This window comes from Marmota flaviventris, chromosome 13 (assembly GCF_047511675.1).
Source record: "Marmota flaviventris isolate mMarFla1 chromosome 13, mMarFla1.hap1, whole genome shotgun sequence".
In the NCBI taxonomy this organism is placed as follows: domain Eukaryota; kingdom Metazoa; phylum Chordata; class Mammalia; order Rodentia; family Sciuridae; genus Marmota; species Marmota flaviventris.
In genome coordinates, this window is record NC_092510.1 from 39,899,929 (window position 1) to 39,926,352 (window position 26,424).

The following is a 26,424-nucleotide window of genomic DNA, read 5'->3' on the forward strand; positions in this document are numbered from 1 at the left end:
AAAACCCCTCTCCAAAACTGAGGAATTTCAGGCCAACTGTGTGTTGAATCAATAGTTTGCTATTGACTAGTTCATGTGAGTGATTCATTGCCTTTTTCCATCCTCTTTAGTTTCAGTCTCCTGCAAATGTCTAAACTCCTGATTCCTGTAGATCAGCTGTCTGGTGCTTGTGCCCCAGTAAAAGATTTTATGTAATTAAAATTTCAACCCCAAACCAGACAATGGATAGAAAGAAATAGGGAAGGAATGTGGTAGTGAAGAGAGATGGACCGAATAACAATAAATGTTATGAGTTGGATCTTAAATGTCCCCCAAAGGCCTGTAGTCTAAAGGCTTGGTTGCCAGTCTGTAGTGACAACAGGAGGACATGGAATCTTTAGGAGGTGGAGTAGCAGGAATTTGGGTGATTGAAGATGTGTCCTTGAAGTTGACAATGGAACCCTAGTCTCTTCCTCTCTCTTTGCTTCCCAACCACCATGAGGTGGGTCACTTACTCCACCACATGCTACCAGTCATGATGTTCTACCCACCACAGCCCTGAGATAATGAAGCGCCAACTGACCATGGACTGAAACATCTGAGCCAAAAGAAATATTTCCTTCTTTTAAGTTGACCTTCTCAGGTATCTTTTCCCAGTGATGAAAACCTCACACAAGATGAAAATAAGATGGGTTATCAAAGTCTTGAAAAGACAAACATTTTTTAATCTGCCAAACCAGCAGCATCAGCGCATTTGCTCATACACTGTGTTGGTGACGTGTGGGGGAAATGGCGCTCTCCTGTAGTGCTAGTGAAAGTGCAACTCAGTATAATCTTCCAACATCTATTCAACTTTAAGCACATACGCCCTTTGAACAAGCCATTCTATTTGGGGGCCTAAATATTAAAACTAAATGTCATCTTATCTTACACCAAGAAGGTATCCAGCTGTGAACAAGACAGTTTCATAATAACAATAGTACCTTCAAATTATATGTTCTACAGCTTTGCCTTCATTAACAAGTAGTTAGAGATCATATTCACTTGGGTCTCCAGATCTTTTGATAGCACTTGACAAGGTGGTTTGCAGAGGTGGCTGTTGTGTTTATGAAATTCAAGGGTAAAGGTTATTGGATCATGGGTCAAGCAATGTCATAAGGGGGAGGGGTCTGGACCTAAGAAAGGACTTGTGGAATCTAATCTGTCCTCTATCAACAATTCATGGGCCTCCATGAAATCCTGAGCTCACCTCAGGATGGACGGGGTGTGCCCACCTCATGCTCTTGTCACTCCCTCATTGAGGTCCCCCGTGAGCCTTCTGTGAAAAGATAGATGGAGGAAAAAGGCATCTCCTATGACCACCTCCACGAGCTTCCTCCCTCTTCTGCAAATTTTTAACTAAAGACCTTAGGAATTAGAAGGTAATTCAATGCAAGATGTTAGAGATTGGACCAGCATCACAAACTGACCAAAACATTTGCCTCTAATGTGTGCCAAGCTATTGCTGAAGGGGAAGCACACTGCTCACTGTCAACACCTTCTCCTCATTATGTCCTGACTATGGTTAACATGGGCAGTTCCTAGCAATCATGTCCCAAGACATCAGTGGGGCCTGGTTTGCGTCACCCACAAAAGCAGCAGGAAGACCCACTACCCAGTTAAGGCACAAAGCAAAAATAATACATCAGAATTCTTAAGTTTCCACTTCTTTATAGGTCTTCTCTGGGCTCTGTTGTGTTCCATTGGTTTATTTGGATGTTTGTTGTATTATTATTACAGTTTTCTGTGATCCAAAACAGTTCATAACTTTTGAAAATTAAGGTCTCAGCATCACACTGAAAGGCCCATAGATTCTTGTACACAGCAGGATGCTGGATGATTAAAGAAAGAAGAGCTGGTACGCTTGAGGGTTATGAAAATAAAAACAAATTTCAATCTCTCATATTTAAATTTCTCATTGAAGCTAAGAAAGAACCCATTTTCAAAACTTGGTAACACTTTCTGACTTAAATGCTAATTCCCTTTTGCAATTCTTGAGTAATGACTGCCTTTTAAAACTCCTGCAGCCACATGGAGCTATGGCATCCACTGACCTTGGTACATTTCTAATAAGATGTCCTTCTGTGACACAAAAATTACTAATGGGGGGCTGGGAACAATGAAGTGGGGGAGGAAGATGAATGATGTACAAGGGACACTGCTAACATTTTCCATGAGCAAGATGGATATGCTGTGTAACAGAAACATAACAAATCATTTCATCAACTAACCCTCACCCCTAAAGAAAGCTACCTATACATTTGGCAGCAAAACCCAGTAAACAGATTACCCTGAGAGATTAATTAGATGTAAACTAAGGCCACCATAGCACACTTTCCTTCCAACTCTGCATCATACAAGCATGCCTAGAAACTACTGGTGTGGCTCTACACTCAATCTAATACCTAAGTTATTATAATATTCTATCCTATCCCCTGATGTAACATCATACTTCTTCATCTTTTTACTTTCTTTTTATAGTAAAAAGTTATGATCAAAGGTTGAGGCATAAAAGTCTAGGGATCATGATTCAAATATAGATATACTCATGAACTAATTTCCCTACAAGTTCATGTACTCATCTCCCTAAATGGCCTCTCATATATTGACTTCCAAAAGACATAAAATGACCTGCAAATACAGATCCAAGTAAGGAATACCTGCCTAGGTCAGAATACACTTATTATTACATTCTCATAGTCAGCTTAAGACGACACACATTGTCAAGTGCATTTGAAGTCCTCTAAGGAACAGAATGTGCCTCCTAGAGACAACTGTTTCACCCCTTTCTGACCCACAGACTAACAGAGGGTGTGCACAGACGAGGCTGAACTGACTGATGGGGACCTACGCAGTAGGATAAACACTGCCCCTTCCACCTCAGGTTGTACTCTCATCCTCTCTCAAATGGATAAAACACTATAAAATCCTCTTTACTGCTTCCTGGTATTGCTCCCAGAATCCACTGTCCACACTGCAGTCAGAGACCATTTAAAGCACATGTTTAATCACTTCCTCTTTTTCAGAATATTCTGGTAGTTCCCCACTGCCCTCAGGACTAAGTCCAGTATCCTGCAGCATGGCTTACTGACATCGAGGGCAACAGAGGACAGCAGCAGTGGCAATGGCACCTGCAGCAGCTTGTGGGAGCCTGAGGCCTGCCCAGAGGGAAGTCCACACAGTAGTCCCCCTTATCCATGGTTTTACTTCTTCAGTTTCCATAGTCAACTGGCATCATCATGGGTCAAAGATGCTTCTTCTGAGATACTGTCAGGTCAACAGCAGCCTAGCACTAGGTCACAAGGTCTTCGCCTCACCCCTCACTTCATCTCATCATGTAGGCAGGCACTGTATCATCTCATATCCTCACAGGAAGGGTGAGTTCAAGATGATTTGAGAGAGAGACCACAGAACATAACTTTTATTATAGTATGTGTTTATAATTATTCTATTTTATTATGTTAGTGTAGTTAATTTCTTACTGTGGCTAATATATAAAGGAAACTTTATCATAGATACATGTATAGAGGAAAAACATAGTGTACCCAGGGTTCAGTAATATCCATGGTTCAGGCACCTATTGGGGGTCTTGGAACAGAGTCCCTCTGTCTGAGGGGGGACTACTGTATTTATTTTCTAAGGCTGCTGTACAAAGTATCATAAGCTAGGTAGTTTAAAATAAATCTATTGTGTCATAATTCTGGAAATTAAAAGCCTAAAATCAAGTGTGACACTGAGAGCTGTGAGAGAATCTGTTCTGTGCATCTCTCCTAATTTCTGGTGGTAAGCTGGAAATCTGTGGCTTATTGCTAGCTGCATCTCTCCCTTCTCTGATTTCACCTTCATCCATTCATGCATTTTCCCTGTGTCCCTATCTTTTTAAATTGTCTGCTCTCCTGTACATATGTATCTGTGTCCAACTTTTCCCTTTCTTTAACACCAGTTGCATTGAATTAGGGGCCACCCTAATGACCTAATTTCAACTTCAACTTGATTCCCTCTGTAAAGATCATATTTTCAAGTAATGAAACATTCTGGGTATGCTGGGTGATGACTTCAACATATTTGGGGGTGGGGGGAATACAATTCAACTCATAAAAAAATGAGTTTGATGGGGTTTGACTTTCTAAGTCCTTTCCAAATCTAATTTCTATTGGTTTCTGTTTTCCAGGACACAACAAATTACATCTTAAGTATGACCAGAAATATGTGACCATGTTTTAAAATGTAGTCTGCATTAAATGGATATCTCACCTCATTCCGCAAAGAATTTAAATTCCTCAAAATTTGTTTTCAACTTTAATTTCCTAACATTATTTTGGGTAAAAATGATTTTATTTATAGCATAATATAAAGACACATACAATTTCTTAGCTTAGGCAATTCCCTCACATAACTTCTCTAAGCCTCAGTTCTCCAGTATGGAAACAATGGAAAATTGGAAGCAATGCCCATTCTGCCTTCCATATTGGATTTTGAAACAATAAAATGACATACTATAGAAGAATGTTTTCAAGGCACAAAATAGTATAAAATGAAAAATAATGGTATTTCTCATTTAGTTTTCTGTTACATACTGGTTATAGAGTTCCTACAACAGAAACCAGGTTGGGGAATATGAGAGTATGAGGTTTATACTAGGAGGTCATTTCCCTTACTTCTTAATTGGTCTTGCTCCCTGCCAGGACTGAAATGTTAAACTACACACTATCCTAGTCACTAATCCCATCTTCTCACATGCATTCTGGTCCCACAAAATTGATTACCCATAGCAAAAGGACAAATAACTTCTGGAAAACATGAAAGAGTATATTAGTGTATTTTTTAATGCGAGTGTAAATCTGAATAGAATAATGAAGATGTGAACAAAAACAAAGAAACTGACTTCTAATATTCCTGGATAATATAGTTGAGATATGCAGTTTTGTATTAAGTAAAGATACACTTTTGTAGAATAACCAAATTCAAAGGACAAAATTACATCATTAACAAGATTGAAATGGTTCTATGTCAAATGCTGGGATCTTTCTTCATGTCAAATGCTGGGATATTTCTTCAACCAAAGAAATAAAACCAGTGGGGCCTTTTTCTTTTGAATTTAGCAGGACTCAAGTGGCTATTTTTACAATAGCATTACAGAGTTAGATAGTGTTTTAAGTGGTATAATATTGAGGGGAGTGGAAGTCCAACCATAGAGAGCTATTTCACTCATCCATTGTATCACTCTATGATTTTAACTAACACTGGGGTAATAAATGCCCTCAGAGATGGAATTCTAAGTATTCTATGAATACAGTGCCCCTCCAGAGACCTTCTAGCTGTACAGCACCAGGGGGTACCCAAAGTAAATGGCTTCCCCAGAGTTGTGAAATATAGTAGGCCTGGTGGAAATAGAGGAGAGGACTAGAATCAGCAGAATATGGAATGAAGTAAATATATCTCACAGTAACTTCATGGGAGGCTGTGATGGAACAGAAAAAGACACTGGTCTCAAGAGTCCAACACCCTAGGGTCCTGGTTCTCAATCCTGTACTTACTGGCTATACAACTAGGAAAAAAATCATGTTCCCTCCCATTAAAATGGAAATGAACACTGTGATCACCTTTTCTACCTCAAAGGATTATTGTGAGAATCCAAGTGCTTTGTAAACTTGACTTAACAAATGGAAGATGTTATTATCTTGGGTAGAGTTCAGCTTCCCTGCAGTCTGTTTCAGATCATGAAAACTTCTACTCTCTGGGGTCCAAAAGCAATGTCCAAATACAGCTGTTCCTACTTAATTTTTTTTTCTGTCATGAGCATAGTGGGATTTTTATTATTCGATACAAACCATATAAAGCTGTTTGCATTTGTCAATTCTATTATCGCCACTAGTTGTTCTGTACAAAATATTTCCAAATCCAGTTGTAACTCAAGTCTCCTGGGTGGAGCAAGTGAGCTAACAATCTTATTATTTGGAAATTATTTTTCTAGGGTAATACATGTAACTACCAATAATTATCCCTACTATTTTCCTGATTAAGATCTAGAAAACTGTTTGTTTTTAAACTGCTTACAATTAGCTTATTTTTTAAAAAAATCCAATTTTATAAGCACTGCTGGCCTGAACAGTTGTAGGTGGCAAGCTTCTCTTGGCTTTTCATAGCAAAGCTGGGTTGTTAGGAGAACTTTTTTCCATTCTTTCTTTTTCCATTCATTTTCTTGGATACCAAAGGTACATCCTTTCAATGGGTTATCCTAAAAGGAAGAGTGAAGTGGGCTTCACTTCTAGAATGAATAGGCAGAGCATCCGAAGACATGGACATAATAAAACTTCAAACTTAGGTTCCACATTTCTGTATATTTTCAGTACACTGTGGTTTCACAATGAATATTCAGACTGGTGTGAAGTTGATTACTGACAAAAATTATTCTCCGCTAAAGCTAAATTCTGGCTTAAACAACTGCACCATCTCTACCCTAGAAGCTTCCCCATCTAGAGAATAAATTCTAGTACAACCACCCTTCCAGGTCAGGGAACCAACCCTCCATTCACATCTGTATTTCTATATAAAAAGGAAATACCAAGGTCAACTAGGCACTTGAGGAAGTTTATATGTCTTGCTCCTACAACACTAGAAGGATAAAGGATTGTTTCCAATCAACTAGTCATTAGTGCAAAGGTCATGGCCAACATCCTCAGTGAGGCTGGGGAAGTGGGAGAAGTTAAAGCTCTCACCTGGCAGATCCAAGAAAGGATTTTTGTTTTGTTTTGTTTTGATTTATAAGCCAAATATTTGTGTTTTAGGCACTAGCTGAAATCTGAAAATATCTCTATGTGAATAAGTCCTACAAACTCAAGGTCCCCTATCCCCAGGATTCTCAACCAGGAGCAATTTTGCCCCTATGAAAACGTACAGTCATGACAGCATATATTTTTCATTACTTCTGGATATAGAAGTTGCTACTAGTATTTAGTAGGTAGAGGCCAGGGATGCAGCCAAATGACCTTCAATGCCCCAAAGAGCCCTTCACCAACAAAGAATTACCTGGTTCAAAAGTCCAAATGTCAACAGTGCCGAGGTCAACAAGTTCCACCTCCACCAGTAGAATAGGAAACCTTAACAGAGTATATAAACAGTCCCCAATTAGATACAAACTCCCTGAGATATAGACTTACAGATTACATGCCACTGTTTGGAAACACTGAACATGCTTTTTTCAGATAAGGGATAAAAAACACAAAGAGAGCTTCTAAGTACTGTTACAACCTCCATTTTCTCTTCACCGTCACCCTTAAGAGATTTGCAGAGAAAGAGAAAAGAAGGAGTAGGTGCTAAGAAGATGGGAAGAGATGGGAGACAACAGAAGAAGAAAATAGTATAAGAAGAGAAGCAAATTCTCCATGCCTTCTTTGGATATGGATAGGACATAACAGTCAAACAAAAGAGGCATCCTGCTGGAGCCAACCAAGTTTTATTGCCATAGACATGAACATCATAAAATTTCCCCAAAGCTAACACATAAGGTTTTGTTCCCTAGCTATCATAATCCATAGTAAACAAATTCAACTCACAGTACACAAATGGTTTTTCATTAAGCTGTTTCTATAATAAGAAGTAATATAATTGTGTGATCTTAAAATTAAAATGATTTCCTCAGATTCACTGGGCTTCTCTAATCCACAATAGTGCCCAAATCCTTCATGCAACATACACACTTAGAACATGATCCAGAGTCCAGCCCATCCAACCTTCCAGCCAGAGCCACTGCATGGTGTTCCTCATCAGTACCAGGGAAACATCTGGGCAGCAGGCCCTCTGTTTCAGTCAGCTTTTCAGTCTTTGTAACCAAAACACCCAACAAGAACAACTTAGAGGAGAAAATTCATCTGGGGCTCATCATTTCAGAGATATCAGTCTTCAGATGGCTAACTCCATTGCTCTGGGCCCAAGATGAGGCAGCACATCATGGGGGATGGGGGAAAGATCCCATGGAAGAAAACTGCTTAGCTTGTGGAAGATCAGAAAGGGGGGAGAGAGGGGGGGGGAGGGGGGAGGGGGGGAGGGGGGAGGGGGGGAGGGAGGGAGGGGGGGGGAGGGAGAAAAAGGGCTTCAGGGAAGATGGACCCTTCCAGGGCATATTCCCAGTGACCCACCTCCTCCAGTCACAGCCCACCTGTTTACAATTACCCAATCAGTTCATTCTAACCAAGAGGGTCTAATGATGTTACAGTGCTCATAATCTGATCATTTTACCTCTGAATATTCCTGAATTAACAGGAGATTAAGGGGACACCTCATTATTCAAACCATAACACCTGCTAAATACAAGTCAGCAAGGCAATTGAGTAAATGCATTCCAGAACAGAAGACGCTAATAGAGTGATTTATTAAAAGGCAAATCTTGCAACCTCACTATTTGAGAGGTAGAAAAGCACTACTCATTTTTGTTTGAATCCCCTAAAAATATAGTAACCTATGGAGCTATCCAGCATGTTCCTGAACCCCTGTCACCCTAAAGATAGGGTGACTTGGTACTGTTTCTCAGAGTGTCTGCCTAGGCACTGTTAAGTTTTGTAGGAATTAAAATATATGAATTCTGTTGTTAATGCCCTTTGATTTCAATACCTTAAGACTCTGTTGATAGCAATCAATTTATTCCTGGAGCACATTCCCCTTATTTTCTGCCTGCCTATCTTCTGGTGTAGAAGCATAAGTGAAGGCATTTCCATGGCAGGCTAACTTGGAACAACCTCTTCAACCTGTATTTCCCCTTAAATGGCCCCTATACATTAGAGGTGGAGTCAGGGCAACACAACAAAGCCAAAGGAGATGCAAAAAGTTTGGTAAAGAGGAATTTCCTCCTGCTATTAATTATTTTTCCTTTCATGCACCTGCCATGGGATTTGGAGTACAGACACCAACTCTGTCATCCTTTTGCTTCTCATTTCCTTTTAAATTAGGTCAGCCATTCTCATAACTTTAGGTACCATCTATACTCGGGTGACTCCCAAAATCATATCAGTTAAGACGTCTGAGCCTCAGAATCACTATTTGAATGTCTAACAAGCTCCTCATACTTAGCAAATCCAAAACCAAACTCTCTGCTTCCTTCCCAAGTTTCCTACAATTACAGCATCTCATTAAAACTTAGCTTCAGTCGTTCCCGATACACAAGTCAAACATTGGAGTCATCCCTGACACTTCCATCTCCCATATTCCATATCTAATCCATTGGGAAATCCTGTAAGTCCGTCCCATATGTTGATATGACCAGAATCTGTTTAACTCAATTATTACTGTTGAGCATAAGTAGGAAGATGAGCTAAAAGGCTACTGCAGTGATCCCTGTCCACCTCTATTCCTTGTTCCCTTTCAATCTACTCTCCACACATTCCCAAATGATTCCATTAAAACACAAGTCAGAGCCGACCACCCTCCATTCAAAACCATGCTTTCAGTGACCTAATAAGGACTTAAATAACCCAACCCCAATTTTTTCTCTCACTTTACCTTTTCTCTTGTTTGCTCACTACACTCCAGCCACTATGGACTCCTTGATGTTTCTAGAATACACCAGGCTAACACCCTTCCTTATGGTCTTTTCATAGCTGTTCTCTCTGCCTGGCACTTTCTTCCCTTACCTATCTACTTTATTTGCTATCTTCCTCCTGTGAATTACGCTCCCAGAGAACAGAATGTTTTTGGTCTGATCTGTTCTGTCCACTGCTCTATCTCCAGTGGCTAGAAGACTGGCTGGCATGAAACAGTTGTTCAATAGTCAAATACATGAAGTAGAGATTTCTGTTTTGAATATGAGATCACAGAGAGCATACATATCAACAATTAAAAGGAAAACTCTACATTAAAAGGTAAATAAATACCAAGTATTTAAATATCTAAAATATTTTAAGTGAAGCAATTATATAAATAATCTTAGAACTTTTTCATGTTATAACAATTTTCTTTTATTTCCTTTTCTCTTTTCACTTTTATAATATCATACCTATTTGAGTGAAAATGAGGAGACAAAGCAAAGTGATGTAGAGATGGTCAGTAGATTGTTTTTTAGAGAAGCATAAATTCTGTATTTGTTTGAACTCCACCCCCCCGACACACACACACATTGCAGACACCTTCAATTAAGCCTATTCTAATCTCAGCTAAGTGAGAATCCAACTTCAAAATTTCACTCCCAAGCACAGCTGTTTGACAAGTGCAGCAGGGGCCTGTCAAGACACTTGGCAGCATCATTCCTTTGGAACACAATGAAATTTTTTTTTTTGGCAACTTCTATTACTCACTAATGGTAATTAGCAAGCCAATCTTTGGAGAAAACATACAATCAAGCAACTAAAAATGCCTTTTATGGAACTCCTCCTTCAAAATACATCATTGACCACAAATGGTCAATATGCACTCTTTATTTTGAACTAAATTGCCCATTGATTCACCAAGATCTATGTTCCTAACCCTGTGGTCTAGTGAAATTCATTTTTTCTGAAGTTCTAAATTCAAGAAAAGTGACGGTGACACAGTTGTTGATTTTGATTTACTACCTCGATAGAGTATGCAATTAGAGTGATTTCTCCATTATTTTCTCAGATTATACAACTCCTTCCTTGACTGGTTCCATCATAAAGGACCTGTTCCACGGCCACAGAACAAAATCAGGGTCACAATCTAAATACGGCTTTCCAGAAGCACACAATGGAACAGGATCGGGGTGACCCAGACAACTTGAGAAGCTGGAGTCCTCACTCCACAGTGGGTCAATGCACTGGGCTGTTGAGGGGAATACTTGTTTCAGGGAGGGACAATTAGAGGCACTTATAATAAACTCAGCCCCTGCCTCGAGAACCTGAGTACTTCCCACCTCAATTTATGATGCAGCTTGGGAACTTTTCAAAAACAAACAGTGCCTATCCCACTGTCACATCTTTACAATGACTTGTATCCCAGTACACCTCCACCAACACCTTGGACAAGTTTCGACAAGCGCAGCTGAATCACTTGAGATGGGCCAAAAGGTCAGGGCCCTGAAACTTTGTCAGCATGATTATCTAAAACCACTGGAAAGCACTCCATGCATTTCAGAGAGCAGGTAGACTTTCCACTACACAAAAGCAGCTTTTGTTTCTGTATATGTGACGCCTCTTAATTAGAATCAATGATTTTTTTTTTATTGTAGCTCCTGATAAGTTTGTTTGCCTAGCTTCATTTTCCTAAAACACTTTAAACGTTTCTAGGAAGGGTGAATGTCGGCAGAACACTGAGATAGGCCTTGAACCAGGGCTGTGGTATTGCATGGTGTTTACAATTTGTCATCCTTGGGGGTAATTTTGCAAGCTTAAACACACTAAAGAACATATTATAAAGAGCCAGGCAATTTCATTTTGTTTGAATATATTTATGGAAATGGACCAAAAGTGTCCATAGAGGCACACTGTCATTTTTTCCTTGAGTATGTGCCAGTTCATGACCAAAAGCAAGCATTCAGAGAATAGAAGAGCATTTATGACCACACTGTGTGTATCAAATAAGCTCCTTTATGAACAGATGGGGAATATTGTGTTTCAGGGTCTCAGTAAAATAGCCCTTCACACCAAATTTCTGTGCATAATAGTGGATCTCTTAGTGATTCATTTATGACCTTGCCCTTGATAATGAGCAGATCTCCCTGATGGGTGAATGCCTGTGGGACATGAAGACATTGCACATCCTCATAGCTTGGAAAGATGATGAGCAATGGGGAATTATACACCAAGAACATGTAATTTGGACAAGGTGGGAAAAACTGAGTAATCCACTTGAGATAAGGAGAGTTTCCCCAGCAGTGGTGACTATACGGCAATGGAATCCTTGGAGAGTAAATAAGAAAGGAACAGTTGGGCTGGGGAAGATTTAGTAAGTTGAATAGCAAGTTATAGGAGCCAGCACTGATAAGAAAAAAAGAAATGGTCTTTAACAAAACCAGTTTGATGAGACAGGGTCACCACTCATGGAAAGCTCAAAAATCAAGACTGAAATATTTCCTCTTTTCAAGGGACATAGAAAACCTAGATTAGTCAGGGGTGAAGCAGGGGGCACTTCCAGTTCCCTAGGCAGATATCATACTTTGCTTAAGTTTCCTCCTCGGCACTCAGACCAGACTTCCCAGCCTCCCTTGCAGTTAGTTGGGGCCATGTGATTTAGTTCTGCCCAAGCAAAGCATGTCACTTCTAGACCTGACTTCTCCAAACTTCTCAACATCTTCTCTTTCACCCTAGACTCAGACTGCTGAGCCATGAGACTGAAGGATCCTGAGTTACTATATGATTACAAAGAGTCAGCTGTACTAGAACATGAGCAATAATAAGTCTTTATTATACCAAGCCACAGATTTGAAGTTGTCAGTTATGGAGACTAGATTATCTTAGTGTATTCCAATTACGTTCCCTTCTTGTAATATGCCTTTTCAAAATCATATTACTGCCTAAAAGTATGGTTCATCTCATTTATTAAAAATATTTTTAGTTGTCCATGGACCTTTAATTAATTTATTTATTTATATGTGGTGCTGAGAATTGAACCCAGCATCTCACACATGCTAGGTGAGTGCTCTACCACTGAGCCACAACCCCAGCCTTCATCTCATTCTTAATCAAAAGTTCAGAGAGCTTCAAGAGCAATGGAAAAATTAATTTGCTTTTAGATCAACAGAATACAGGTTACCTAAGAAAACAATAGGTGGCATTCTTTTTGAGAGGAGTTGAAGGAAACAAACTGTTCTTTCCTATTTATAAAAAGTCAAAAGTAGTTACTTTTGTTTTGTACTGGGGATTGAACCAGAGGCACTTGATAACTGAGTCACATTCCCAGCCCTATTTCGTATTTTATTTAGAGACAGGATCTCACTGAGTTGCTTGGTGCCTCTCTTTTGCTGAGGTGGCTTTGAACTCACAATCCTCCTGCCTCAGGCTCCTGAACCACTGGTGTAAACACCATGCAATACCACAGCCCTGGTTCAAGGCCTATCTCAGTGTTCTGCACCACCACTCCTGGCCTACTTATTGTAAATACTTTATTATAAAAAATTTCAAATATCCAGGCAAGAATAGAATAACTAACCTCTATCTACCACCTAAGCTTCAAGAATGTGTGGTGTGGGCTGGGATTGTGGCTCAGCAGTAGAGCGCTCGCTTAGCACGGGCAGACCCCGGTTGGATTTTCAGCACCACATTAAAAAAATTAACGTGGGCTGGGGATGTGGCTCAAGCGGTAGCGCGCTCGCCTGGCATGCCTGGGGCACTGGGTTCGATCCTCAGCACAACATAAAAATAAAATAAAGATGTTGTGTCCACCGAAAACTAAAAAATAAATATTAAAAAATTCTCTCTCTCTCTTTAAAAATAAATAAAGGCATTGTGTTGTGTCCATCTACAACTCTCTCTCTTTTAAAAACAAAAAAAAGAATGTGTGTGTGTGTGTGTGTGTATACAAGCATGCGCATATGTTTGAGGTCTACTGTATGTTAATCATTGAGCCAGGTGCTGTCAGTAGAACTCAAAGGTGGATATTAAATGATCCTTGAGTATGTAGTAGAAAGAACAGACTGAATCTCAAACCCCACAAATTACTTGGTTCTGAGGGCTACAGTGAGGGTTAAAGTAATCTAGTAGCTCAGAATTTGTATCATAATCATTTTCTTTCCCCTCTAACTCCCCGAAGGAGTTTTGGGGAAAGGTTTAATACTTCCTTTCTAGTCAAAATGTAGCTCCCGTTGGGAGGGCCAGCACACTGAAACTTTTCTTAACCATTCACCATTATGTATATAAATTACTCTTTCCCAAAGATACTTCACAAAAGAAAGCTTCAACTCTGTGAAGTTGGGGAAAAATTAAGGAGTAAGGACAAGGGCCCTCATAGCAGCATGGAGACACTCAGGGAAGTCACCGCAGATGAGATGGACAACAAACTTGTTTTTATTTCAGAATGTTTTATAAGGCTAGGTTCCTCCATTTTCCCTTCGTTATAACTGTTCCCTCAATTCCAGATCCATTCTCTTGACTGACTTATCCTTTGAGCTTTTCTGGATAAGGTTCACACTAGAAATTATGACTGGGAATGGAGAAACCAAGTATCAAAAGACAGAGGTTAGCAGTAGCAGTTATTTCTCATCAAAGGACATGCTCAACAGGTCCAATAGTGCTGAGAAATGAAAGCACTGACAAAAAAAAAAGTTCAGAAACACAGAAATTATTCTGGAAAACAATCTGAGAAACTGTCTCATAAATGTGAGCAGCAAGGACCCAGGACCAATCAGATGTCCTATTGGGTACTCTAAATGCTTTCATTCAGAGCAGGAATCTCAGAAAAACAGGCAGATGACTTGACCCTGGGCAGCCTAAATCCAGTGAGGCTAGTGCTGCTAGAGCAGGAAGCTCAAATAATTAAAAACATATCTTCTTTTTTTTTTTGGATTAAATGATTTTTAAGTTGTTCTAATTATTTATACATGAGAGTAGAATGCATTTTGACACATCATACACGTGGTATATAATTTATCATTCTTTTTTTTTATTAGTTGTTCAAAACATTACAAAGCTCTTGACATATCATATTTCATACATTTGATTCAAGCGGATTATGAACTCCCATTTTTACCCTATATACATAATGCAGATTCACATCAGTTACACATCCACTTTTTTACCTACTGCCATACTAGTGTATGTTGTATTCTGCTGCTTTCCTAACCTCTACTATCCACCCTCCCCTCCCCTTCCCTCCCCTCCCATCCCCTCCCTTCCCGTCTTCTCTCCCTACCCCATCTACTGTAATTCATTTCTCTCTCTTGTTTTTTTCCCCCCTTTCCCCTCACTTCCTCTTATATGTAATTTTGTGTAACAATGAGGGTCTCCTTCCTTTACCATGCAATTACCCTTCTCTCTCTCTTTCCCTCCCCCCTCTCATCCCTGTTTAGTGGTGATCTTCTCATGCTCTTCTTCTCTATTCTGTTCTTAGTTGCTCTCCTTATATCAAAGAAGACATTTGGCATTTATTTTTTAGGGATGGGCTAGCTTCACTTAGCATAATCTGCTCTAGTGCCATCCATTTCCCTGCAAATTCCATGATTTTGTCATTTTTTAGTGCAGAGTAATACTCCATTATGTATAAATGCCACATTTTTTTTATCCATTCATCTATTGAAGGGCATCTAGGTTGGTTCCACAGTCTTGCTATTGTGAATTGTGCTGCTTCTATGAACATTGTTGTAGCAGTGTCTCTATAGCACGCTCTTTTAAGGTCTTTAGGGAATAGTCTAAGAAGGGGAATAGCTGGGTCAAATGGTGGTTCCATTCCCAGCCTTCCAAGGAATCTCCATACTGCTTTCCAAATTGGCCTCACCAATTTGCAGTCCCACCAGCAATGTACAAGTGTACCCTTTTCCCCACATCCTTGCCAGCACTTGTTGTTGTTTGACTTCATAATGGCTGCCAATCTCACTGGAGTGAGATGGTATCTTAATGTGGTTTTGATTTGCATTTCTCTGACTGCTAGAGATGGTGAGCATTTTTTCATGTACTTGTTGATTGATTGTATGTCCTCCTCTGAGAAGTGTCTGTTGAGGTCTTTGGCCCATTTGTTGATTGGGTTATTTGTTATCTTATTGTTTAATTTTTTTGAGTTCTTTGTATACTCTGGATATTAGGGCTCTATCTGCACCTGGCCTTCCCCAGTCTAGAGAGGATGGGGCCTTACAGAGTGATAGATGGTCACTAGAATTGGGCACTATTTTTAGGAAAATTTCTTTGATTTTCTTTCCTTTAAACATCTTAAGCATTTAGCTCTGCTCTCTATTAATTAGTCTGAGCAGGGAAAAAAATCCAAAGTAAATTTCAACAGTAGAAGGTCTGACAAGCTCAGCATAAAGCGCACCAGTCTAAACCTTTGTTTAACAGTACTTCTGTCTCTTTACAGATTAAAAAAGGAAATGTTTAACTAATGGAAGAGAACGTATGTAGCCTCTGTCCACATCTTAATCATTCTACATAACTGATCAAATGTCTTAGGTCTCCAGTCCTCCCTAGGTTTTTAATTTTTGTCTTTAAAATTCACAACAGAAAATGCTTTTACACTTGTCTCCATTCATGTGTTTCCCTGGCTGATCTCTTGACAAAAGAAGAAATTCATGTTTCATATGATAGCTGCTAACAGGTATATTTTAATTAAAAAATTAAAGTGTAAACTTGCAGAGATAATGGACTTGGCTGGAGGGAGTCAAAGTTTCATTTTGCATATACTAAAATACAGTGTTTGCTACCTCAATGAAACCACTTCCTCAGTTTTATTTTTTTTATTAACTAGATTTGCACTTATATTAACTAGGCTTGTAGTTCTTCCAAGTTTTAGTAACATTATCCCTATAATAAGGCCTTCACAAGTCCTTGCAGTCTTACTTCCTACCTAGTTGTGGTCTATCAAACTTCTTGGGAACTGTTTTTTCCTCTGGGCTCTTTCATACCTCTGTGCCTCAGCTTGAATGGCCTCCTTCCCTTCTCTGTAAGAATTAACTACTCTCTTCTTTCAAGACAAAGTCACCTCCTCTGAGAAGCCTGCCCAATCTCTATTGGCATATTTGAAAACTTCTTCCCCTATTTTCCCATTAAAACAATTTGCATAGGTCTATATCACAGCCCTTGTTTTACTATTTACACTGTTACCCTCAGAAGACTGTGAGCTCCTCAAAAGAATGTCCAACCTAGCTCTGTACTCCTTGGGTTGCAGGACTTGGTTTATGTTCAGTGACCAAAAGAATAAATGAACTTGCTTTGGGTGGGCCCATTAGTACATATGCTATTTGGGTAGGTTAAGGACACAACCCTGTTTTCCCATGATGATGCTGGCTTAGACTAATATTCCAGTGAAATAGGAATCCTTTCATTCTCAACAGTGTTCTGACTTGAATAAGAAATTATATAGTCAACCTCGGTTTGGAGAACTGGGTATAACTCAGGCATATTGCCCTTGACCACACAAAACCTGGTCATCTCATTTTCCAACTTCTCAACAACCTCTCAAATTAATCATTTTAAATTCTTTTAAAAAATTCTTCTCCTAAAGAATTTATCCCCCGCCACTCAAGTCCATACCTATGGCCCAGGAAAATAACAACAAATACTGTGCTGGAAAAATAAGAATATACAATCTTCATTCTATTTTCCTCACTAAATTCCATAGGACAATGGCACCTATTCAGACTAACCAATCTCTCTGCTAGATGAAGAATATGTGGCTGCCTAGAGTTGGAGCAGATGTGAGATCAAGCTCTGGTCTGGGTTTGCCAACCACACATCCACTGCCCCAGGTTAAAATAACCATTGTCTTATAGATAGTCTAGAAGTTTCAGCTCAGTAATTATAGCAGAAACTAATAAATCTGCCTACAAAAAAAAAATAAGCATCTCTTTCCAAATCATTCTGCCCCAAACTTGAAGAAGACGTTTCTGAAAGATCAAAGAGAATCAGACTACCTCTTTTTTAAAAAGCATAAATGTGTTTGGTTTTTTACTCCACACAAATTCTATCTGGACTCAAAGATATCAACACAACCACTTAAAGAAGAGATAATTACGAAATATTCCAAAGGTCACAAAAGACATTTCTAATAAATTGCCAAACTAATTTTCCACACTGGTGCAGTCTGAATGAACTAAGAAAAACAGACTTTTAAAACTATATATGAATAAACCTCAAAAGGTTTGCCATATACCCCCTTAACCTAATCATTTATGAGAAGATTTACATAGTGCTTTCTAATTTTAAAAACATTATTTCAGGGCATAAAATTAGAGAAGAACCACAAAATAAATATGAACTAAAAGGAACATTAACCATCATGTAGTTAATGATTTTGTTTAATGAGAATAAAGCCTCAAATATTTAACCTCTTAGAGTTGTTCTCATTATCTATTATTTTTCATTAATCCTAGAATCACAGGGCAAAGAAACATAAACCACAATTTACTTTGAAACATTTGCCCAAATCTGCTATACATTTATTTTTAGGACAAAGTTCATAAAAGGCCACTTCTCCAGGTAAACTGGATTAAATGCCTTCTAAAGGGAAATCAAATTAAACCACCACCAAATGGCAGGTTTCTAAACAGTGCTTTGGGATGTGAAATCCGATTTGACAGACGCCTTATAGACTGTGGTCAATTCCCCCATCTGATGAGAATTTCTGTGGTTTTGCTTTTACCCATATTAAGAGGTTCTTAATTTACAATGACATATATATGTCCACAGTATACTCGACATGTATATACATAGAGAAATATGTTTGTATCTCTTTCTTATATAAAATCACTGGGAGAAAAAAAAATCTCGAGATTTGGTTTTACTTTTTAAATCATTGAGTTTGCATCTAATATTTGACAGACTGATGCCTTATGGGATACGATTTGGAAGCTACACTCTCTCTGATCTTTACCAGATGTTTCACTGGTGCTGTTTCAGCCTCAAGAGACAAAGAGGATATTAATGTTAATTTTATTTATTTAATCACATCAGGCAGATTTGATAAAAGAGAAAATCCAATATTTTGGTAATTTACCAACTCTTCAGAAATGTCCATAGTAGCAAAAAAAAAAAATGTTTTGAAGATCACTTTATATTAAAAGCAGAGAGGCTACATTATGGTTGTGAGGAAGAATTCTCTTACCTTTAAAAATGGGAAAGATGTGACAGATCTGTCAGTGCCACTTTTAACTCAGGGAGGCAAGAAGTAGCAATGACAGATATATACATCAACACAAGGCCCATCCAGACCTTTAATTTACTATTAACTGCAGAGAAAGAATACTCTGACCATGAGACGGACGCTGTCAAAAGCCTCCTGCCACCACCAGAGCTTCTGTAGTATCTTCTTATCTCTCACCTCTGTTTTTTATTCCAAGGGGAAAATGAACTACCCTGATCATCGCCAGGACATTGATGATAATGAAGACATATTCTCTACTAAGTGCTGCCTCCCCACACTTTAACCTAGACAGGGGAGGCTTTTATTTATCTAGAATTTGTAGAGTACTTGTTTTCAGTCTTGGCTGCTCATTAGAATCACCTTTACAGAGTACCAGTATCAGGGGAGAGACCCAGGTACTGGTACTCTGTAAAGGTCTCCAGGTGAGTCAAATGTCAGCCAAGCGAAGAATAGTGCTTTAGTGGAGAACAGCTAAACTGGAAAAATCAATTCTTCTGGGCTTTATGCTCACCTGAAAATGGCATGTATGTAAGGAAGCTGAAGTGTTATCTTAATTTTCTTTCATTTTTAAATAGAACCCATACTTCTGAAACATTTCACACAGAGGAGTTTATGAAACATAACAGATACCCGTGGCACCTGTATTGCCACCATTGAGTTTAAGAGAAACTAATATTTTGCTATATTTATGTCAGTTCTCCCTCTTTGGAAAGAAGATGAAGCAAAATCCCCACATCCTATTTATTTCCTCTCTAAAAACATCCCTTATCCTAAGGTTACTAGTTACTCTACCCACAGGATTTCATTCCGTAACCACACAATTATTGATCTAAAACAACTCTATACTTTGCTGTGTTTAAATGTACATAAATTGTATTACACTGCATTAACCCTTTTGCATACAAATTTTCACTCAACAATTTTTGAGAGTTGCTCATGTTGATACATTCATGGGTATATTCCAATAATTTTAAACTTCTTTATATTATTTCATTAGGAATAAATCATAGTTTATTGATTCATCTTATGTATGGAGAGTTATTTACACTTTTTTAAAAAACACAAATGCAATAAACATCTTGTCTTGGGTTTCTCTGCCACCACATGCAAGAGTCTGTAGGTTACACACTTAGACATGATTCTAGTGGACATGCTTAGCTTCAACCTTACTAGGTATTCCAAAATCACTCTCTAAAGTGGTTACACAATTTACTCTCTCCAGAAAAGTTAGCATACTCCCCATTCCACATACCCTTATCAATACTTGGTAGTATGAAAATTTACTCATTTTGGCCTATATAAAGATTTTGAAGTGTTAGCTTCAAAATAGTTATAGTTAGATAGCATTTTCCTAAGATCCCTTCTGGTCATGTTATTGTAGTCATCATATCAATGCCAAATCTTACCAAATAACAAACTAAAAGACATAAAAAATCCTTCTACAGCTTACTTTTCCTCAAAAAATATGCTACAGAGGTGAGATTGTAGCTCAGCGGTAGAGCACTTGCTTAGCATGTGTGAGGCACTGAGTTTGATCCTCAGCACCACATAAAAATAAAAAAAGAAAATAAAGTATTGTGTCCATCTATAACTAAAAAAAAATATTTTTTAAAATATGCTACATAGTCAATACTGGCCCATGAACTCATACATCAGGCCATAAAAGAAGAATGGGGACATGGCCCCAGTGCTGTATTTATTTTCTTATGTTCATGAACCAATGTTACTTAAAAAGCAAACTACCCAATATTCAAGCCAAAGAAAATACTCTAGGTTTGGCCGGGCAAAATGCCTGAGGAGAAATGAGTCAATTCATACAAAATTCAAAACTGTCTATGGTCAGTGACATTTTCATGAAAATCTGTGGGTGGGTAAAAGTTTTACAAAATTCCTTTTTTCTATTGGATAAAAATCATCCAGGAAAAATAAGCAAAATTTAAGTGGCAGCCCACATTCCCCCTAATTCCCTTATTAACACTCCCTAACCTCCCAGCACAACTGCTTGCAATTGTGCACAAAGGCAAGTACTGGCCTTTCCCACCCTGGCAGCAGAATCCCATGCCCCTGATCACTCTGTCCTGATCAGATAAATTTTCCCAGCAGAGGCACTAACTGAGCATGCCTGGCCTCATTCAAAACATACCTTCCTGGGAACACTATCAGGCCAGGCACTGCACACCCTTAAACTTAATGGCAGAAAGACCTATGTATGGCAAAAACATTCTCAGTGTTCGCTCTGTTGGAACCATTACTATGGATACAGTTAGAGACGGTTGACATAAAATGTGGCTCTGGGTTAGACTTTATGTTGTCCTCCTACACAAATCAACAGTTTGAAAAAGAGACAAATTCTGGGTCTCCATGACTTGTTCTAACTTGGAAATCTAGAACCTTACCATTTCAGGAAAACTTATCAGAATTCCACATAGTTACACTGGGAATGCCCCCACAGTTTTTATAACTCCAAGATTTACCAAGGTTGGGAGTGGGTAAACATAGGAAGGTCAAAATAGAATGATTCATCACATAGAAATTGCTTTACTTAATAGACAGCAGTGAATGGACTTGAGTCCTTTTAAATATAATACTGCCATATCCCAGTTTCTGATTCAGCTGAGGTCTGTCTGTCTGCCATGGCCTTTACTTCTCAAGGCCTTTTTGTCCATGGCTGGGAATATCTCTGCCATTGAGCCAGGCCTGCAAAGAGAGCTTTGCCCAGAAGCAGTAAGAATGAGATCTACAGAACGGTGGGATTATTTGGGTGGGGAAAGGAAAAGAACCCATCCTCTTCTTACAGTAATTGAACCAAATAAATAATTCATAACCCTCCCCTGGTTTTGCCATCTACAGTCCTGAGTGATCAGAACCCCAGAGTTCCGGGTAAAGCTGGAGAGTCATAATCAGAAATTCTGAAAATGCATTCTCCCATGCAGGAAAGGGAATTTGGCACTGAGGGAGGACACTAGTGGCAGCCTCTTCCTGTAAGCAGACGGTAGCCCTCTGACACACCCTCCATTTACCATAACTTCCACAAGCTCTTTGTGCTTCTTGTAGTCATGGTCACCAAACACAAAGGGGTCATCTGCCCTTTCCTGGGTCAATAAGCAATTGAGTGAAAATGATGAGTAACTCTATCATGGAAAATTAAAAGCAGTTAAGCATACGTAAAATAGACTGGACCTTTTCATTGAAACTGCTCCTAGCCTTTGCAGCATGTGACACAGCCACAAAAAGCCAAAGATCACTTCTCCAAAAGAAGAATGTGGTCATTTTACTTGGCAGGATCTTTAGCTTTGATTCAACTACCTTCTGATTTTAAAGCAATGAAACATCCCAGTGTTAAAAGTTCTTTGTGTCTGGATTCCAAATATGTAAACATTCATTTTTCAAAAGCAGAAGAATACATTATTTCATGTGGGCATCCACTTTAAGCACAATGTCTTCTATCCATGGACTACACCTTGAGAGGAATGCTAAATTTTCATGCAAAACATTCACTGCCAGTTGGCTACAGTCCTACAAATCAAGCAGATGACGAGTAAGTCAAGGGTCTTCAGAAGAAATGAAGTCCATAATATGTATGTTTATGTGAAAATGGATGTCTTCTTGCTATAAATATATATTCCCAAGACTGGAATTGCAGCATTAGTCAGGTCCTAAGAAACCCTGCCTTGGATAAACATATTTGCACTATGATATGTGTAAGTAAATGGTTTGTGGTTCTAGATTTAATATGCTATTAAATTAGCAACCTGCATTTTGCAAAGATTCCATCTAGAAGTAGGGAGTGGGCAGATTAAGAGAAAAATTACCTCCCATACCCATCCTGAACAGTACAATAAAGAGATATGCAGAGGTCTGCAAACATTTACCTTTCAGCTTATTCTTTCACTCAACTATTTCTATTTTTACTATTCAGCATGCACTTCAGCAAAAGTCAACCTTATAAAGTTACACATCTTTAAAAAGTCTGGGAACAGTGGGAAAATGGGGAAATCCTGTTGCATAAAAATTAATTTTGCAATGCAGAAAAAAAGTTTTTTGGATAATTCGAGGCTTTATGTTTATTTCAGTAAAGCCAAATCCAGTAAACTATTTTCAGCCAGGATTAGTCAGAACTGAAAGGTTGGACTGTTTTCCTTCAGAAACTGAATGTCTTTCCTGCCTGCAATAGGATGGTGTGTTCCAAACAGAGTAAATGGAATTGCCTACAATTGTCTGTCTCTTTCTGGCATTTTTAATGCAGAACCCTACTGAAAGAGTGAGGAGGTTTTGCCTCCTGGAATGTAATTATTCCTTTCACTCATAGAACCTGACATTCTCATAATATATCACCTTCAGGTTTTCCTTAAGAAAAATCACAACATGGGGCATAATGTAACCATGAGAAATGCAATTTCATTCCACCAAAAATTCTTAAAAACTCTTTCAAAAATACCTACTGGATGGTGAAAAGGTGCTTCTAATCCTTACATTACAGATGTCACCTGTTTGGTTTGCTTTTACATGAATCAGAGAACCTGGCTAATCTACAATGAGACATAAACATGGTCCAGATTCTCTATATCACGACATGCTATAGAAAGAAGGGACTGGGGTTGGGGAATCACAGTCCAGATAAGTTCCTTTTTAAAATAATTTGTATATTTCACATATTTAGGGACTTCCACCATACTCATTATCCAGGGAGCACATAGAATTCTCAGATTTTAACTCTAAAGAAATATTCCTGCCCATCTAAATTAATATAAGCCATATGTTCTTCTTCTTCCAAGAGTTAAGTAAGCTGTCAGATTGTGCAAAGCCATCCCTGTGATCCCAAGGGTGATGTCCCACTTGTAAACCCTGAGGGCTTCTCTGAGGTGTGAAATTATTGTGAAATAGTTTACGAATCATATTATTCAAATATAGTAAATTTTGCCCAGAAACAGAGTTCCAGGAGTGATGCCAGGAAAGGGGAAGGCAGGGGAAAGTGACACCAGGCCCACTTCTTTCAATGCCAAAGGTACATCAGGCACATTCCCTAATCCACTCCCTCCTTATATCTTTCCACAAACTCTCTCCTTAAAATTAGGTGAGATCCCTCCAGGTTCTGCTTTGTGGTATCCTCTGGTGTTTTTATGCTGGCTATAAATCATTAACTAGTCCCACAACCCTGGAAGGTACAGTGTGCAGGCGTGTGGGTACATGTAGCAATAATTTTACTAGCCAATTTGCTAAGTAGTAAGTTCCTTTCTTAAATATCAGAACACCCCTTTCCCCCACTCCAATTCTCACCCAGTTATTGGAGGGAAAGAAAAATCTGAGTATTTGCTTTGGAAGAGAGCTAAAGCTCGCTGGTGGTGTGATGTGTGTTCCTTTGCTCTTGCATGTCCACGCACATTAAGGAAGCTCCAGTTTGTGCCTGGCCAGCATTTTTTCAAGATTACGGACAGTGGGGCAGACTGGCCTTCCCTGCTGATCATGTACGCTTTCAGAAGAGAATCTAGAAATGGAGAGAAACCAGCAGCCACTAGCCACCAGAAGAACCTTTCCCTTCCTCAAGCTGAAGACAATCCAATCTCATGGACATCCCCAGCACCACACATCCAAACCCACAAATGAAGAAACTGTACTCAGACCCGTGGGCCAAGTTTAGAAAAATACACACATGAAATACAAATGCTAGGCCTTGGAGAAAGGTCACTCCTAGGCTTCAGAAACTCACCGTACACTTGTTGGGCTTCTCCCCCGAGTGGACCCTCATGTGGATCAGCAGTTTATAGCGGGCGTTGAAAGGCTTGTACCTTCTAGGGCAGCCAGCCCAGAAGCAAGTGAAGTCTTCCCCCTTTCGCTGATCAATGTGGACCTTCTCGATGTGCCGCACAAGTTCCTCCTGCTGGTCATACAAGGCGCTGCAATCTATCCAGCGACAACAGTGCTTGCCCCCACCATCATCCATCTCTCCATCATCGTCCAGGGTGGCTTGAGGCAGTGCCAGTGGCTGGCTGTGGGCCACTAGCTCTGGGTGATGAAGGTGAGGGTGGGCATGGTAGGGTGGTGGGGGACCTTGAGGCGGTGGCAAGGGAGGGAGCGGGGGCGCAGGCGGCAGATCCAGGGTACCACCTGGGAAGTCCTCCAGTCGCTCAGTCTTGAGCATGCCAGAGGGTTGGCCTTCAGGGCCCGGCAGGCCATGCTGCACCACCATATTGTTGACCTGCCCGGGCTGAAGGCCACCATGCTCCAGCTGTTGCATGCGCTCATACTCCAGTACCCCATCATCACCATAGGCCGGTAGCGCCAGGCCACCACTGGTCACCAGCACGCCCTTCTGGCTGCCAGGTACTGCACATGGCTGGGGGATACAGCTGCCGCGTACCCCCAGGAAATGCCCGTAGACCTCTGGCTGCGGGGACATGTTGGCTGGGGATGCCCTCGGCCCATTGATGTAGGCAACCAAGGACGTGGGTGAGGTGCGGATGATGGTATTGAAGTCTATCCCGATGCCATCTGACAAGGGCGACAAGGACAGTGCTCTCTTCTTCGAGCGGGCCGAGTGGGATCTGGTGGATGAATGCCGGGGACTAGGGTAAGGAGAGTGGGTATTTTCCATGCCAAAAAGATAGGATGGCAATGAGTTAGAGACACTATTGCTGGACATGGATGTCCCCGGAGGAAGGCCAAGGAAGTCCCCTAGATCCACACCATTCTGAGAGCTATGGTTGGAGGAAAGCGAAGGCAGAGCCCTGTAGCCCTGAGACCACTCTTGTTTCACACTCAAGGCCGATTGACTTTCCGTGAGACTCAAAGTCGTGGATGCCAGAGACTCCCGTGAAATAAGGGACCTGGAACAGCAGCCAGAAGAGAAGAAAAAAAAAATAACATTTTAACAGGATATGGATTGCTTAAGAGCTAAAAGAACATTGCACTTACAATCCCTTATGTATTTCCCCTAATTACATTCTCCACTAAACACACATTCTTGGGTTCAGATAAAATCCAAGGCTTTTCGTTCCAGGTAAATAATATTTTCCCAAGAAGCACAATAAAAGCTAATGCTTACTGAAATAATAAAACAAAAGATATATTGTTATAATCTCAGAACTTTAATTATAATAAATAGTGCTTGCTTTATTTTCAAATATCCTTTTTAATGTAGGGGGAAAATTAAAGACCTGGGATAAATTATTAATGTCTGTCACAGCAAACCAAATAATCAAGTATTTGTTAAGTACCTACTGTGTGCAGTATGGTATGATAGACTTTGCAGCGCATACAAATCTAAACAGAGTACCAGCCTTTAAGTAACATCTATTTGGGGAGGTAACATTAAACTTAACTTCATTTAAAAAAAAAGAGTAAATCCTTAAAGTCAAAGCGTAGTCCAGGGGATTCAGAAGCTTTACAATTTAGTTTCACTGATATTAACAAATTAGTAAAATAATAATAATAATAATAATAAAAGAGCAATTTATACTGTCAGTACTCAGTTACAATATCAAATCATCCCAGTAGGTGAAAAATATATATAAAATACACGGACTGGTTTCAATTCTTAATTTTTTAAATAAAACATAGCTATAATATATAAGGAGTACAAACTAAAATCAAGTCATTTTTAGAATTACATTACATGCTGGGGTTATGTAAGGTTTAACCATACTTGCTTGCTTGGGTTTTTGATGAGTTCTTGTTCTTAAA

The 26,424-nt window shown here is 39.4% G+C and overlaps 1 protein-coding gene across 2 annotated transcripts in view; it reads right to left on the bottom strand.

Annotated features, from left to right (window-relative positions):
• Window positions 1–26,424, bottom strand: part of Glis3 (GLIS family zinc finger 3) — a 419,818-nt gene that overhangs the window by 257,249 nt on the left and 136,145 nt on the right. For both annotated transcript variants that reach the window (XM_071600430.1, XM_027943102.2), the window contains exon 3: window positions 24,452–25,568. In XM_071600430.1, coding sequence (XP_071456531.1) covers window positions 24,452–25,568 — 1,117 coding nt within the window. The remainder of the gene's footprint in view (window positions 1–24,451; window positions 25,569–26,424) is intronic.